This window comes from Zalophus californianus, chromosome 7 (assembly GCF_009762305.2).
Source record: "Zalophus californianus isolate mZalCal1 chromosome 7, mZalCal1.pri.v2, whole genome shotgun sequence".
NCBI classification, from domain to species: domain Eukaryota; kingdom Metazoa; phylum Chordata; class Mammalia; order Carnivora; family Otariidae; genus Zalophus; species Zalophus californianus.
In genome coordinates this window covers 26,742,485-26,759,175 of record NC_045601.1, presented here as the reverse complement: position 1 = coordinate 26,759,175, position 16,691 = coordinate 26,742,485, and the positions used below count along the sequence as shown (strand labels likewise).

The following is a 16,691-nucleotide window of genomic DNA, read 5'->3' as shown; positions in this document are numbered from 1 at the left end:
TATTTTCATAGTACAAAAAGTATTACATATTACAGGACACAAATGAATGCTACCTTGACTAGAACTAAATAACAGAAACAGACTATAAAAAGAGATCTGCAAACAAATATAGACCTCTGAGGTGCTGCGAAAAATCTTGATGGGATGTATCTGATTTTACAGTATAATGTAAAGAAATAATTATATATATTTTTTACTTATTACACAATACTACAAGGATGTCGAATTTTAAAAAACATGTTTTTACATGTAAAAAATATGATGACAGATATCTACAGGTTAGTTAATTTAAGGTTTAATATGTGAATTCTTAAAAAGTTGTGTCTGGTCTCATGCTCTTCTTAATGTTCTTAGTACAAACTATCAATAATTATTCAGAATGGGATTCCTTTATTTTTTTAAAGATTTTATTTATTTATTTGAGAGAGAGAGGGGAAGAGCATGAGCCAGGGGGAGAGGGAGAACCAGACTCCTCACTGAGCAGGGAGCCCGCCACGGGGGCCTTGATCCAGGGACCCTGTGATAATGACCAGAGCCAAAGGCAGATGCTTCACCGACTGAGCCATCCAGGTGCCCCAAGAGGGGAATTCCTTTCAATGAAATTTTTTTCTGCTTGGGGAAGAGCTATTGTTCCAGGAGTATCCAAACTATTCAGTAGCCAAATATAATTATGTAACAACAAAATGATCCTGATCCTAGAAGATGAAAACTCGTGGTGGGTTGTTCAAATATGTTTCTATGTACATTTAAGATAATAAGAGTAAAGAAAAAAATCAGAAATTTTGTCTGGTTCATTTAAATGGAAGGCAACAAATTATAAGCCATAAACTGCTTGAAACAATAAATATCATACCTTGACTTAGCATTATAAAGTGGCTCACCTCTAGAGTCCACTATATGGATTTTGAAGTGAAAACCACATAGAATTAAGCACAATCAACTTTCTCAAGGTCTCGTGAATAGCAAGTATCTTTCCTAGTGAATGTCTTTTTTTCAGATAATCATTTCTCTTTTTATCTAATCTGTTTGACAAATTCCCTACGTTTCATATCTAGAAAAGACTAATTTTTTTTTAAGGAAAAGACTGTCTGTTTTTGAGACTCATTAGTTAGGTAGTACAAAACTCTGAAACACCAGATACCCTGTAAGTACAAAATATTGGGGAGAAAGGGGAAGATCAACCAGAAGTCATAAAATGAAAAAAAAGTATGATCCAAATTTTCTGCTAAATGTTACTGTATTTAAATGTTATTTTCCCTTACTCTATCAATCCTCCCAACTAGCCTACGTATAAAACTACATTGTTATTTGTCTTTTTCTTTCTTTTTTTTTTTTAAGTAGCTCTAACTTAGATGCAACTGTCTCAGTTGACCACCAGCTAGGATCCAGGACATGTCACTGACTATGAAATGACATCAACCGTCTCCTGTTTGGCAATCACAATGCAATGATGTGGGAAAGCTATTTTCTTTCCTCCAGCATTACTGGTGTTTCTATATTACATGCAAAAGAGAAATGAACATGGGCCCCAGGGACTTAATCATTTAGTTTAAAAATAAAATTATAGAAGACATGATTTACCTAGCTGATCAGATCATTCTAGCAAGGTCAAAGAGGCAACCAAGTTATTGGCTCCATACTGGTTGGTTTAGTAATAAAAGTGATAAAAGTTCTTATTTCTGAGGTTCTAGAAATCATATACATATATACATATATAGAGTGGGGGGGGGGGAGACATACAGAGAGAGAATTCATGCTGAATACTTGTGTGTATATATATCTTTACCTGGTCCAAACTATTCTTATACTCTTTGTACAAAGCCATCCAAAACTCACCTATTTTGATGTACAGCCACTGAAATGTAGACTACCTCAAAATATCAACCTTGTTATCTTACAAAGGATCTGTCTTTAAAGTCATTCCTTCAGGTTAAAGAATGTCCCCTACAAGATCAGTTAAAATATAAACATTACCTGAGTGCTGTAAGAAATTAGCCCATTAAGCATCTACTGAACATAAGAGTATGTACTAGTTTCTCACATTAGTTAGCTGTCACCTAAAGGAAAAAAAAAAATAATAAAAGAGTCTGAAAGAATGAGATCCAGGAGGGCTGGCCCAGATCTGGAAGCAGATGCAGGGGCACGAACCAAAGACAGATTTCATAAATCCTGTGGATGCAGTCTTGTGTAAGTCTTGTATGTGATAAAACCCTGCGTTACGAAATAAGACAGGCACCTGTATGTCATCGGGGTCACTGGAACTACCTAGAGCAAAAGCAGAGCATTGCTATTCTTGTCCCACTGTGGCTTCACTCTGCAAGGCGGAGCATACATACTGTAGAACCGGAAGGCAGTAAAAGAGGGAATACCAGGGAAAGAAGAATGAGCCTTCCATCCCTAATACAAGGCATTTAAGCAGGGGTACTGGGGAAAAAACACATGGGAACAACATCTGTAGCACTCGGAAGCCGCAATGCCACCTCAAAGTGCTGTAACAGATACATCACCATAGCAAGGGTAATCCCATTTTCACTCAAAGGCTCCTGGGCATGTTCAGAAATAATTATTCTGCATTTCTAGACTATAACCTTCAAGAGTAAATAAAAGTAAAAACATCAGGTGAAAGCAACTACAAGGAAATCCCTCCATAGGCTGGCTGAAGACAAAGAGGCAAATTTCATAACAGGTATTATTAAGTTCTCTGCAGTAATTGTAAAAGCCGCTATTATGTTAACATAGAGTAAACATATAGTACCTGGCACCAAGTGCTTCACCTGTATAAATTCATTAAGTCCTCAAACAACTCTATGAGATATGCTCTGTTAGCACCACCAACCACATTATCTGAATGAGGAAGTAGACTCAGAGAGGTAAAGTAACCAGCTTGAGGCCACCCAGAGAGTAAGTGGCAGAGCTAGGGTTCAAATCCACGCAGCCTGGCATCAGAGTGCCTGCCCCTGACTGATATGCTCAGCTGCCTCTGTAGACATTCCCGATGGGCCCATTAAAAACCAGAGAGAGGAACTGAATGTACAAAGAAAGGATTATCCAAAGCATTTATAAAGATAAGCAGAAATAATTCAGGTAAGTGAATTATGAAGTAAATAACCCTCTCCACCAGCACCCCCACCAAAAGTGGGGTGTCTTTTTTTGCTGTTTTTATCACAGGCTGAAAAGTACTGACCAGAAACCTACTGACATTGTTTCATTGGAAGTTCCATTAAGACACTATCCAACACAAATGACTATTTCCTAGTATCCCGGAATTTACTAATTATCCCACACTGCTGTCTCTTTGATGACAAAATGCCACCAACACTGTCAGTATGACTAGTGAAGTCTGTATTCATAATTTGAAGTCCTAGGATGAGTTTTCAGTTTTATGAACACTTTAGATCTAAATGAAAGGTGAATTTTATTGTGGAAATACCCAATATGCAAGGTTCACAGAGATGAGGACATTACCATACATTTCCAACATCCCACTTAACAGTTTTCATATAAGCTCTTCCTGTTACCAAAATTCAACAAATCGTCTGCACAGGATGTTAAGACTTGCACCCTGTGCCTCACTCAGGAGAGAAGCTGTTGCTCTGGGGACACCAAACGGCTATCAGAATGTATTGATCTCATAAGCACCAGGATGAGGTTAGCGTTGTAATGCTGAGCAGTAATGAGGGGCAACAGAATACAGTTCTGATGAGCCATACCTAGCTCCTTCTGTATGTTGTCAGGGATTCCTGTAATAGTCTTTCTCCTTTTGACTTTCTTCGGTCGTCTTACCAGAGTGTCTGTGTAAATTAGAGACCGCCGAAGGCTGGCCTGGCGATCGAAATTCTCCCCTAATATAGAGTAGTAGAACAAGCAAAGCAATGTTATTTTCAAGCAAGCCGACACCATGCACTTTCTTCCAGAAGCTTGTTGCAAAATGGTAAGAAGGTATTAATAATTATGTTAGCCAGTCATATGATGATGAATGAATGCTGAAGGACAAAAAAAAAAGAAAAAAAAAAAAGGAAGGAAAGCAGATTATCATCATAAGGCTACTTTTTTTTTTCATTTCCAGGTGTGTGTCCTTCCAAAGGAAATACCTTGATCTCATTTGCAAACATGCTGGGGTAACAAGTGCAAATCTGTTAATAACACACTTGAAGAATGATTCTGTGTTATTTAAAAAATGGGTCATTTTGGAAGTGTTTTACATAGGCCCTCTGGTCACCGAAATCACTCTTTACATTAGCGTACATGAGACGGCAATGGGCATATTGGGTTCATTTGGTTATCTCTAGAAAGCAATATTATGTCTTGTCCTCTGTGATGATACAAACAACTTAATCAAGGATTCTTGGATGAAGAGCTTTTTCTTTCAGTCAGGGAAGGTGACAATTTGGACATTGGTAATGACAATTTGGTAATTGCTATGGTGTGAGATACAACTATCATGACCAATAAAAAGCCTTATAATGATAAAGTACTTTTACCACAATGAGACCCAGTAGCACGCTGTTGTTAAAGCTGAATTGCTTTCTCTCCATTTCATAATCACCTTTTACAATTGATCTTAATTCAGACATTTCCAGTAATTTTGCAATCAAACCTAGAATGCCACATCCACAGGACTTTTTTTTAATCTCTACATTCTGAGCTTGTGTGATTAACACACCAATGGTAAACCATAAAATGACACAGTATCAGTTACTGATTGGTCTGCTTTACATTATTTGCCAATTTAAATAAATAAAGTTTTAGAGCACTGTCTTTGTTAAATGGTTATTCTCCTCAAAAAGAGATTTTAAAAATATATATGTACACAAATTATATACTTCCATCATTTTTATGTTGTAAAAAAAAAGTATAAAACATTCACTCTTTTCAGCAATATTGACATACATTCAAAGTGGGTATGTTGTAAAGAGTGTATCCTCTATTTAAATAGGAATGAATTGTAAATAGAAACTTATCTAATCTATACAGATTAAAAAATCTGAATGATCAAAACACATTTCACCTACAAAGCAACAAAAATAAATGCTGGCAACTTTGAAAATGCTTGCAACTTTGTTCCTAATGGAGAAAACCAGAAACGATTGAGAGAAGACAGTAAGACACCAGAAGGTGCCATCGCTGTGATAAACGCATCATCATGCGCAATAGCATATATGGTGCTTGTAAGGGGCAAGTCCTGACTTCAATGGTCCATTAGTTCCTGTGGCAGAGGAAGACAATTTCCTTGTATCAAGGCATTAAGAACAGACAAAACATTGATAGTCACATCTACTCTCTAGTTTTGCTTCCTAAAAAAACAAAAGATAAACCACCCAAACTCCAAGGAAATTAAGAAACCAACCATGAGAATGGACATCTAAGACATACGCCGTTAAAGGCACCAAACTCTCCATCTTGCATCATGACCCAAAAGGTCTGTCCCTCCTGGTGGACTAAACATTTCTGGAGGGTAGGTACCATGACTCACATATCTTAGCACCACCTGCGTCGCTCAGTTTGACGCCTGACACAAAGTAGGCATTTAATAAATACCTGTTGAGAGGAAATGAATCACTCCCTTTCATTGAAAAACAGCCTTAGTCATGGTTACTACTTAGAAATAAACTTAGCTAATTCAGACATTAGTACAAAGCCAGTTTGTCAAAACTGTTGAAACATCTTTACCCACTGTATCTTCCAGGTAGAAGACTTGTTATCCCACATGGCAGAATATGAAACCTACACATATATACATTTCATTTGAAACATGAAGAATCCCTAGAACATGATGAACCCCTACAGGACTCTGACTAAAGGGATTAAATTATTTTCAGGCTGGCAGCTCATTGTGCTAATGTTCTACCTCTATACCTGGCCAGCTTTACTCTGGATAGTGTATTTATCGACATTTCTTCTCCCTGCTGAACCTGACTGAAAAATCAAACTAGAGGGTCGATGTTCATCCAAATAAATGAACATATGACAATTCCCTATGGAAAGCTACATTTTAGTCTCAAAAGTTTTCTAGGGCTTCAGAAATATAACATTTAAAGAGCAGGAAGCTATATAACCTATGTTAATTGCTAAAAGTGAAAAATTTAAATATAATGCTTCTTTATATCAGAATATTAGAAAAATCATCTCTTTATGAAATATATGTGTATGCATGTGAACACATGGATCCAGAAGATAAATCAATAAATATGTAATTAGGTATTATATTTAATTATTACATTTCGGAAAATGTTAATCACTCAAAAATAATTTGCTTTTGACATAACTCATATTGCTCGCTTCTTTACTGTCATTCACCTTTCCTATGTGGTATCTGAAGGACTCCTTTTAAACTCTATGTAATTCATATCCACTTAAGTCATCAACAGGAGAGAATTACAGCTCGAAGAAATGGCATTGTCTACTGTCGTTACAATGCATTTCATTGCAAATAATTCTTTATTTCTGAAGCTATAGTTACTCTGTTTTAAATTTCCTAATCTCAGGATAATGTATTTATCCTAATTCCATTAAGGACTGTCGTATTTCATAGCACAATCTTCTTAACTTATAATACTACTTCTGAGATATTTAATCATATATAATGTAATTATGTTTCTGCTACATTTAATCAATCAAATAATGTAATGCATTTTCTTACAGAAAGTATGTGTCCACATATTCCATCAAGCAATAAACACACTTTATTCTGAAACACAGCTACTTACAAAAATGAGCTTAAAAAGATATGACCTAGGTGCCTGAGAATCACATTTGGAAAGATCAACAATGTTATTTGCAAAGAAAATGGAATAAAATACTATGCTATTCTTTTAGGCTTAAGTACAGTAAGTATGGGAAAATGTACATGGAATTTAAAATAATTCATGCACTTATTTACTAAATTTCTCTAGGATTCAAAAGAGATGTCATTTTTATTCTAAATGGAATTTTTAAACATCTGTAAAGTTTTTAAAAAATCTTCAATAACTCTCAATATGTACAAACCTTTCTAACAGCAGTCAAAAGTGGTAGCTTTAGAAGTATAGCAAGGGTGCTGTGGGTTTCCATCCTAATTTTTTATGGAAATTCATCCTTATTGGTCACCTGGTTCTGTTCAGGTTCTGGCCCTATAGGCCATGCTTTGTATGGACTTATTATCAATGATGATTATTAATAATCTGTTTTTCTTGGACACCCTGTCCAATGTTAACTCTTAACACATCTATTTTATACCTGGTACACCCCCCAAACCACTGACCTATCTTCTTTGTGAGCTCTGGAACTAATACAGCAAGAAAATTTTGACTTTTCATCTTTTAACAACTCCTCTAAGTTTGTGAAATATTGCCTTTGAGCTCTATGTATCTTGTTGTTCATCCCCTTAAATATCACAGATGATTAAAATCTGAGCATAATATTCTAAAAGGACTTGAATTTCATGTTTGGCAATATTCATAATCCAACTTAATATAACATAGTCTAAAAACTTTATATTCAGAAGGAACTGATTTTTATTTGAATTGTAGAATTCAAATTTATGGGGATCAAAATATAATTTTACCATCCTATTGACTTTAAAATGATATTTTTATAAATTTTTATTGTTAATTCACTTGATATTCTTATTTTAAGCCATTTTTCCCTTTTCTACTTGAGAAGACAAAAAGGTAGGAAAATCTATCATTTAGAAATATCACAAAACTGTTTATTTCTTCACTTCCATATATACTACATAAAATAGCCCTTTAGAAGGGAAACATGTCATTGTTTTCATACATACGACCACGTTTAGAAGATGTTCTCAAACAGAATATTTAAAATTAGAAATTTTAAGTAATTCAGTGGAAAAAAAACCCCACATACTTTTGATGAATTCCATGATATCAACCTTTGGTAACACAGTGCTCTAACAAGCAAAAAATATTTCATATCCACACTTATAAGTTTTAATATTCCTTTCACTAAACAAAGAGCAGGAAGCCAGAATACAGCTTTTTACCTTTGATGTATAAATGAGGAGCTAAAAGCATATAACAAACAAAAGCCAAAGTCATTATCCCAAGTATGTTTAGAAAGCTATCTGCAAAGCAAAGCATACCAGTTATGTTAATGGGAACCACATCAGCCTGGACTGTTTGGGCTTGCTGTCGCATCTTCTCTTCTGGTGTTGGCAAGGGAAGTGACTTGGTCCAATTTGTTTGAGTATTAAGGTCAGAGAAGTCACTTGAGGTTGGCGTTTTAGGTCTCCTGATAGAAATAAATCTTTCTTCTTCTGATGAAGAAATAGAACACTGAGGAAAAAAAGGAAGAAGATGTAAACAGCTGGAAGAAACATTTAAAAATACACTTATTTAAAAAATTTTTTAAACTGATTTAAAGCACACAAACAAACAAAAAAAGGTAACATTTAAGAAAGAAGCAATGGTTTGCAAGGAAACTCATCTTGAGCATGACCGGTTATATATATGATTCACACAGTGGCCTTAGTCTCTAAACCACAAGGACTGCAAAAGGTTTTGCTGACCCACAACATCTTTTCAGTTCTTCCTGCTTTTCCTCTATTTATTGTGGTCAGAAAGCTTATGGATTTAGTTTACCACGAGAAGCCTAGAGAAACATCATGGCTGTGGCCATTGGTTTCCATTTTTATTAAAATTTTATTTGCTCACAGTAATTTCTAGCCTCAATCTTATCTTTTAGGCACCGACCTCAAGGAACACTTCTGAAATGATGAAGCTATTGTTGCTCAAATATGTGTGCTCTTCTGAAACCATTTATATGAAAAAAATCAGTGTGAAATTGTTAAATTCTAAGAAGCTGACTGAAGCTCTTTGACCCTTATCAGAACTGGCAGGGTCTGTTTTGATACAGATTAACATCCTAACTGGGGAGCCCTTCTTCAGTATCTTTCTTCCCATACCATCTTAAAAAGCATAAGCAAGAAGGTTGTTTTGGCAAGCGCTTTCTGATGGACTTCACTGTGGCTGCTGGGCAGCTGATTCTTGGCAAAGCAGCTCCAAGAACCCAAAAGAAATGCAATGTGCTCACAAACAACAATGATGACCAAATAAGGGTAATTGGCTTTTGTTGGGAAATGGCAGTTTATAACATACAATAAATGTCTAAGAACAGCTCTTCGAGTTGAAAGCATTTTGACTAACTTCCACCTATGGAAGTAAGAAATTTAAAAGAGTTTTACTTAAGAATAAACAGTCAATGAACCTTTCCAAGGGAGTACCTGTGTCACCAGCACCCAAGTCAGTTCAACACTCCCCTCCCCAAACCACACAGGGTAACTGTGTGGCTGACTTCTAAAACCATAGCTTTGTTTGCCTGTATTTGACCAATGGGAATGATGGTGTACATTCTCTTTGGTAACTTACTTCTTTCATTCGATGTTATGTTTGTGAGGATTCATCTATCTCTAAAAAGCAGGCATTGATACCTTTCTGGATTTAATGCAAGTTTCTAAGAGGACACTGGTAAGAAATTTACAGAAATGCACCAGTTAGAAATTTCAATCACTTAGAAGAACACTGTCATCACTGTTTATTACTATTGGATTCATCTTACTGCAAAATACCTGCTTTTATTCTACAACTACCAGCCCTCCACAAATTTAAAAAAGACTAAAGAAGAACCAACAAAAATGGTTTGGTGTTGGGGACAGGGTCTAGACTAAGAATCCAAAGACCAGAGTCTATTCACTTTATACCTGCAAGTCAAGTGACCTCCAGGCTGCTCCTGAACCCTAAAGTTTCCTTTGCTGTAAAATGGGGATTATCCATTTACCTCCTGAACCTCCAAAAGAGCTACTCTTAAGACCTCTGAGATGATACTGATGAAAATGTCTATGACAAATATTATGGAAATGAAGGTAATGGTAATAAAATGTGACTTTAGGAAAGCAAAATCATGAATTGACAGGTACCCAATTTTTTCTTTTATTGCAAAAACATTACCAATAATAAAGGTGTTGTGGAAATAAATGATATAAAATAAATCATAATTAAACATCTCTATTTTTTACTTTATATTGATATATAAAACATGTAAAATGATATTCTAGTTTCTTTCCCACCAAAGGAAAATGAAATAATGTTTGTAATTAAACTGACAAATAAATACACTCAACTTATGATGAGCATATGTTACTGACTTCTGATTATGATACTAAATTACACCATATCCATTCATGTTTGATCCACCTCTGGGAAAATGGGTACAACTCCTACAGATCCTTGAAAGACAATCAAGGGAATTTTGGGGTCAGCAGCAGCAGCTAAGCCATAGTGATATAAATAAATAATTTCCAGCCTTTCTGCACTTGTAACACTTTTTAAAATTTGACTTATATATTCTCTACCCCTAAGATGGAGACACACACACACACACACAAGTAAATAAAAACTAATTTTATATAAGAATTTCATGACATTGAAGATTGATCTCAACCTAGTAAACTCGGTTACTCCAATTTTCTGATGTACACAGAGAAATAATTTTTCAGATCATCTTGAAATATGGCACAAGCTTTGAAGGCCATGGGAAGCACATGCTAACAAAAGAGGTTTAACAGCAAGAAAAGTAAAGCTGCAGCTTGATGGAGAATAAAATAGCAGGGTGACATCCTGCAGAGAGGGCTCCCTTTTCCATGTGACGTCTGCCAAGGGAGAAGGTGAATGAAGCACTGTTTCACAGTTTGTGTGCATCTCAATGGTGCTCATCAGCCCTAGTAACCTACTTTGCTTTTAGTTGGCTGATAGTGTCAGGATTGATAACTTATCACAATGAAACAGTACTGCATTTTAGTCTTTTTGCCAGAAAAATTAAAACCCGGACAGTAATGACTTCCAGAACGATCTGACTCCTATCCCTCCTAGTATTTATAAACACAGCAATGGGCACAGGATAAACCTCCTGCATCTCAACGGCACAACACATCATAAATACTCCAGTAAGACGGATATTGTAATGCTCCTGGGGATTATTATGTTAGCCTCTTAACTAGTCTCCATGCTTCTGTCTATGTTGACTACCCTCCCACTCCAACAGTCTATTTCTCAGAGGCCAGAGGGACTATCTTAAAATTTAAGTCAGATCATGTTGCTCCTCTGCTCAATGCCTCCAACATCCTTACTATGACCTACAAGGCCCTATGTGATCTGCCAATGGCCCACTGCTATCTCTTACCTAAACTCCTACTATTCTATCCCTTATTCTACTCCAGCCACACTACCCTTTCCATACACTTTCTTGTACATATCATGCACACTCCTGCCACAGGACCTTTGCCATTGCTGCTCCCATTGGCTGACATGCTCTTCCCTTAGACACCCACACCTTATTTTTCTTCGGTGTGTACTCAAGAGTCCCTTTCTTGTTGAGATCTCACCTGCTCAGCATCCCTAAAATTTTAACTCCTCCCCAGTATTTTGTTTCTCCCCTCTCCGTTTTTTCTCTTTAGTAAATATCACTTATATACATATATTTTAGTTATTTATCTTGTTTATCTCTCCCATGAGAACATAAGTTCCATGAAGCTTTAAATCAGAATTGCATGGAGAACTCCTGCAAAATTTTGGCTAAAAAAGGGTCACCATTTAGTAACTGATTGCTATATGCCTCGCTCTGGGTTACAGACTTTAAAGAAATTGGTACCTCATTTTTATCTTTATAGCTTTAGCCTCATTTTATAAATAAGGAAATGGAGTAAAGTAAGTTTACTTTTGGGAAGTACACAGTGGACAGCCGGGATTAGAACCCAGACTTGACCTCAGAGTTTCTGCTGTTAAACAGTGTAAAGTAACAACTTGGCAATATTTGCAATCAATTACTAGGTTGTCTGATCCAAAGATAAAAATCTCCATTTATATCTCTTATTCAAGAACAAACCTTTTGAAAATCTATAAAAGCCCGAAGTGTGGTGTAATGGAAGGAGCACTATGACCTGGAGTAAAACACCAAGTATCAGCACCCTGGCTCTGTCATTTACTAGCTGTAGGTTTTGAGCAACTCAAGCTCCCTGTGTTCAAAAGAGAGTAACTCAAATAGCTTCACAATGCTTCATATTAACGGACTCCCTCAATATGGAGCGAACTGTTTTTTTAAACACTGAGTTTAAAGTTGCCTTGCTTTCAGAACTTAAGTGCAGTTTTTAGACCTGTCTATTGGTCAGTAATGTTCATCGGCACCCCATCCCTTAGTCCTGGAAGGAATGGAGAGACACAAATGAAACAAGAAACCACAATTACTTGCTCCAAAATACTTCATTTAGAAAAGGAAGTCACTGGCCACACCAGCAGTTGTTTTGTAGATTTTGGATGCTGTAGACCTGCATTTCAGAGACTAGGTCCTGTCTGGAAACCAGACAAGCTCCCACCAGATGGACAGTGGAGCCTGAAATATGGTCTCTTTGGCAGTTGGCCAAGTTATCAAAAAGTGGGCTTAACTGTGAATCATAGACTAGCCCAGGCTTTTTTTTTTTTTTTTTTAATCTGCTATGCTCTTAGAAATTAGAAACTGGAATTATAACCAGAGCTAAATTTAGCACTCATTTAGCAATTATTACATAAAAATACAGAACAGATGAAACTATATAGAGCAATATTTAAGAGGATGTCAACATATATTCCACTCCCTTTTGCAGGACACTTACTCAGTCTTTGGTGTTCTTCTTCCCAGAATTACATCTCTCTTTACTTTTGGTTTTCAAGATTTTAGATGGTTTTTGAAGGTGTCAAAACTTCTGCAGTCTTTTTTGGCTATATGCTTCTACCTTCAGTGTATTCAGACACAAAAGATCCTGACTTAATTCTGTTCTCTCCTATTTCTCTTTCCCCCTCTGGACCCAGCAACAACCAAAAAAGCAGGGATGGTAGAAATGGATCCATACAAAAGCACAGTTCATGGTTCATCCAGCAACTCCATGATGGCCAGGTAGTGGTGACCATATCCACATTATTAAATAACTTTGTTCCTTTTCTTCCCATCAGTGTATTAGTCCATTTACCACAAAGTTAGCCCCTTTATCAATACTACATATTGAATTTAAAATACTGTGGATTTAAACTCTTGCTTTAAGTCATCTTTCCCTTAAAATAACAGAAAATACTTAAATTAGAACATAAATGTTTAAAATGACGCAGTATTTGTTTTTAATCTTTTAATTTTCATAAATGATATATACAAAGTATATAACATAACATTATGAATACTACCCAACCCATAACTTACATAAAATATTACCAATAACTGCATCTACCTCCATGCTCCTCCTTGCAACCCCCAAGATAACCACTCTCCCGAGCTGTGCAATATTCATTCCCTTACTTTTTGTTATGTGTGTACAACTATGTGTAAATTACATGTTTATATTTGCTTTGACTTTTATAAAAATGGTTTCATTCTCTCTGTTGTGTTCTTATGTTTCTAAGACACACACTGTTTTTGTTGAGCCTGAAATTCATTCATTTTATGGGCATACATTCCAGTCCAATACCGTATTTATTTATTCACTCTTTTATTGATGGATAATTGGGTTGTAAAAGATGTTCTTTCTGTTATCTCAACAATTTAGAACTCCCAAAACAGAGAGGTGAGGAGGAGAAGGCTGTATGTAGCTAAGGCTCAATTCCCCCACATACTCATTGTTGGAGGGAAAACAGGAGCTCTGGAGTCACAGATCTGGATTTGAATTCTGGCTCACTTTTAAGGATAGTGAAGGTGTTCACTGTCATGACTGTGGTGATGGGCTCATATGTGTAAACATATGTCAAAACTTATTAAATTGTATAATTTAAATATGTGTATTTATATTATGTAAATTATGTCAATAACACTGCTTTAAAACAGAGAGATTTCAGTTTCAGTATTTTAAAACTATGTGATCTGAAGCAAATGATATAATCTCCAAAATACAGTTTCTTCCTCTGTGACATGCACACAATCCCAGCTACCTCTCATGGCCGCATTAAGTACTAAATAGACTTACAGAGAGCATTAAGCCTAGTCTCTGGCTCCTAAACTTTTCTGCATGCTGGTGCTTGATTCCATATTGGGAGATGACAGAAATATCAACAAGACAGGAATGCTGTGTCCCCATTTAAAGGGGAAGGCAGATATGAATAGAGCCTTATTCCAGTGTAATGGGATGTTTACAACAAGAGAAACTGGGACAAGTTACTAGAGACACCCTCACTGGTTTGAATGCATTGAAGGCCTGAAAAAAATGACAATCCCCAATCTTCTCATTCTTGCTTGCAAGATACAGAGTAACAAGGTGTCCCAAATTGTAGAGCACTCTGTGTTCCCACTGTGCCCTGAAATTACTCACACAGAGACCCAATACAAATGAATGCATTGAGAGGCATCATAAGTGTTTTCTAGACCATATACCACCAAAGGCCAGGCACTATGTGTATATATTGAGACCAAGTAGCACTTAAATGGTTTTTAAAAAAGCCAAAAATCCAAAAATCATGAATGAATGAATACCAGACAAGTCAATGGTGGAATGAAAAATGACAATAGCAGGCATAATGAGAAGGAAGTTGGTTAATTTAGTAATCTTGCTCTTTTGTTTCACCAACATTGCGCCAAGGAAAATAAAATGGAGGATAAAGTGAGAGGCCCTGCATTCACCTCCTCCCTGATGCACTCTAGCCATGGGCTCTTAGGAAAGTAATTTCATTAATCCTGAGTCTCAGATTTCAGATCTTTAAAAATGATAGTAATGATTATGAAAATACCTCTTTCCTAGGAGTTCCCATGGAAAAGGAGATATAATGTGTGAACAAGTTTGGAAAATGTTCTAAAGTGTTCTACCATTATTGTAAAGTTAGTACTAGCATGACTGCTAGTAGCTCTACTTGGTGATAACCTAGGAAGACACAACCACCACAAGTTTTTTAGCAGTTGCTGAAACCTCTCAAATTCATTGCTTTAGGCAGGAAATTCTATGTGGGTGGAATAAGAGATATAGCATGACGGGGAGAGTGGCCAAATTTCACTATCCAGGGAGTCATTTTCTTTAAAGTCTGGTTTGAAAAACCAAGCAGTTTAATAATACTGTACTAATCATTACTTGAGCATATTCTGTGTGCCAGGCACCATACGAAGAATTTCATTAACATTAATTCACTTCAACCTCACTGCATCCCTCTCCAAGGTAGATAAGGTAAGCCGTGTATCGAAACCAGAACTCCTTTGAAAGTGAAAGGGGGTGCTCTGAATAATTACACAGGATAGCAGCTGTAAACCAGGGCTGTCCTGAGCAAACGAGAACACGGGGCTTATAACTCTTTATAATGTGGAAACTGAAGCTCATGGAGAGAAGCTTCAACAAGTAGAAAAGCTGCCCCAAACTGGTGTTCTCAAGCATCATGTGATGGAAGACTCCAATGTGTGCAGTTACAGAGCAAGCCTCCTGTCCTTCTGTCTTCTTCAAAGTCCTCCTTTGATTTAAATATCCCTCATCGATGAGGACTGAGAAAGAACCTGAGATGCCAGTTCCAAGAATAACAGGAGATGGGAAATTTGGGGTTCTATCAATACCATTAAAGCCAACCTTTTATTGCCGTAATCCCAGTCTAATTTATGTGTTTGGGGGTTAATTTTCCACAAGAGATTGAGTAACCCATGACTGACATCCATTGTGCTGAGACAATGGGGCCTCTATGAATGTTTCCCGGATTCAGTGACTTATCATCAAATATAACCTCCAACAACGGCAGTTGAAGAAATGCCCTATCAACTCAAAGGAAATGTTTTGGCATCTATAACTGAACTTCCTTCAAATACCTGAAAACCTGTTTGGTAGTACTGCTACGCACTGAAAACTGAAAGAAAAAAACCGTCAAGACTAGAAGTGTACTAAAGCAATCACTTACTCTCTGATTTCACAGTTGGGGCAGGGGAAGGTATTTTGTGAGATTTCTAAAACCCTTTGCAGACAGCACTTTTCATGCAGCAGGTTTATATATCGCTGGAAATATTTTAATTATTTTTCTTGTTACACTTTGAGAGATACGTGTAGATATCATTAGCAAAACACCACTCCTTATACCAGAAACAGGAGTCCTACTTAGTAACTGTTTTGCATTAGGATAATTATTATAGAATAATTCTCTAGAATAAACACCCAGAAGGAGATGTCCCCTAGGTTCTTTGTTCTAATTTAGGCTTTTAACCTTTACCTTATTAGCAACTCTCATTTTAGGAGAGTGCTTCTATCCTAGGCACCTAAGAGATGCTTCATAGCATTGAATGCAAATTAGATGCTTTTCACTCTATATGGTTCTTTCAATGTCAGAGCCTTTGTAGCCCAAGCACTTGTTAAATTTTACATAGTCCACTTTTCTCCTCACCATACTCCACCCCACACTGCTTACCAAGGAAATACAAAGTAAAGTGTTTCCCCAGAATTTTCCCTCACATTTGACCTCTACACACTCTGTACCTAAAATAATCCCAACCTTTAGAGTGACTTTTAAGAATTGCACTTAAGGGTCTTGGTCTTAACACGGAAATCATAAACTGCTGGCTCGGAGCCCCTTTTACAGTTACTGGACTCCCACCTGATTTCAAATGCCAACTTGGTCATATATGGAATCCCATAAAGATTTAAGTCTACTTTATAGTCAACATTCTGTCCCACTGGTCTGTATACTCAGGTTCCACACTGAGTAATTCTTGACTCTTTTTAATAC

At 36.5% G+C, this 16,691-nt stretch overlaps 1 protein-coding gene across 4 annotated transcripts in view; it reads right to left on the bottom strand.

Annotated features, from left to right (window-relative positions):
* The window catches only part of NHSL1 (NHS like 1), a 127,456-nt gene that overhangs the window by 13,349 nt on the left and 97,416 nt on the right, over positions 1-16,691 (bottom strand). For 3 of the 4 annotated variants that reach the window (XM_027602864.2, XM_027602867.2, XM_027602866.2), the window contains exons 4-5: positions 8,081-8,273; positions 3,711-3,842 (exon numbers count right to left, since the gene is read on the bottom strand). In XM_027602864.2, coding sequence (XP_027458665.1) covers positions 3,711-3,842; positions 8,081-8,273 — 325 coding nt within the window. The remainder of the gene's footprint in view (positions 1-3,710; positions 3,843-8,080; positions 8,274-16,691) is intronic. The other variant, XM_027602865.2, reaches the window with a different exon arrangement.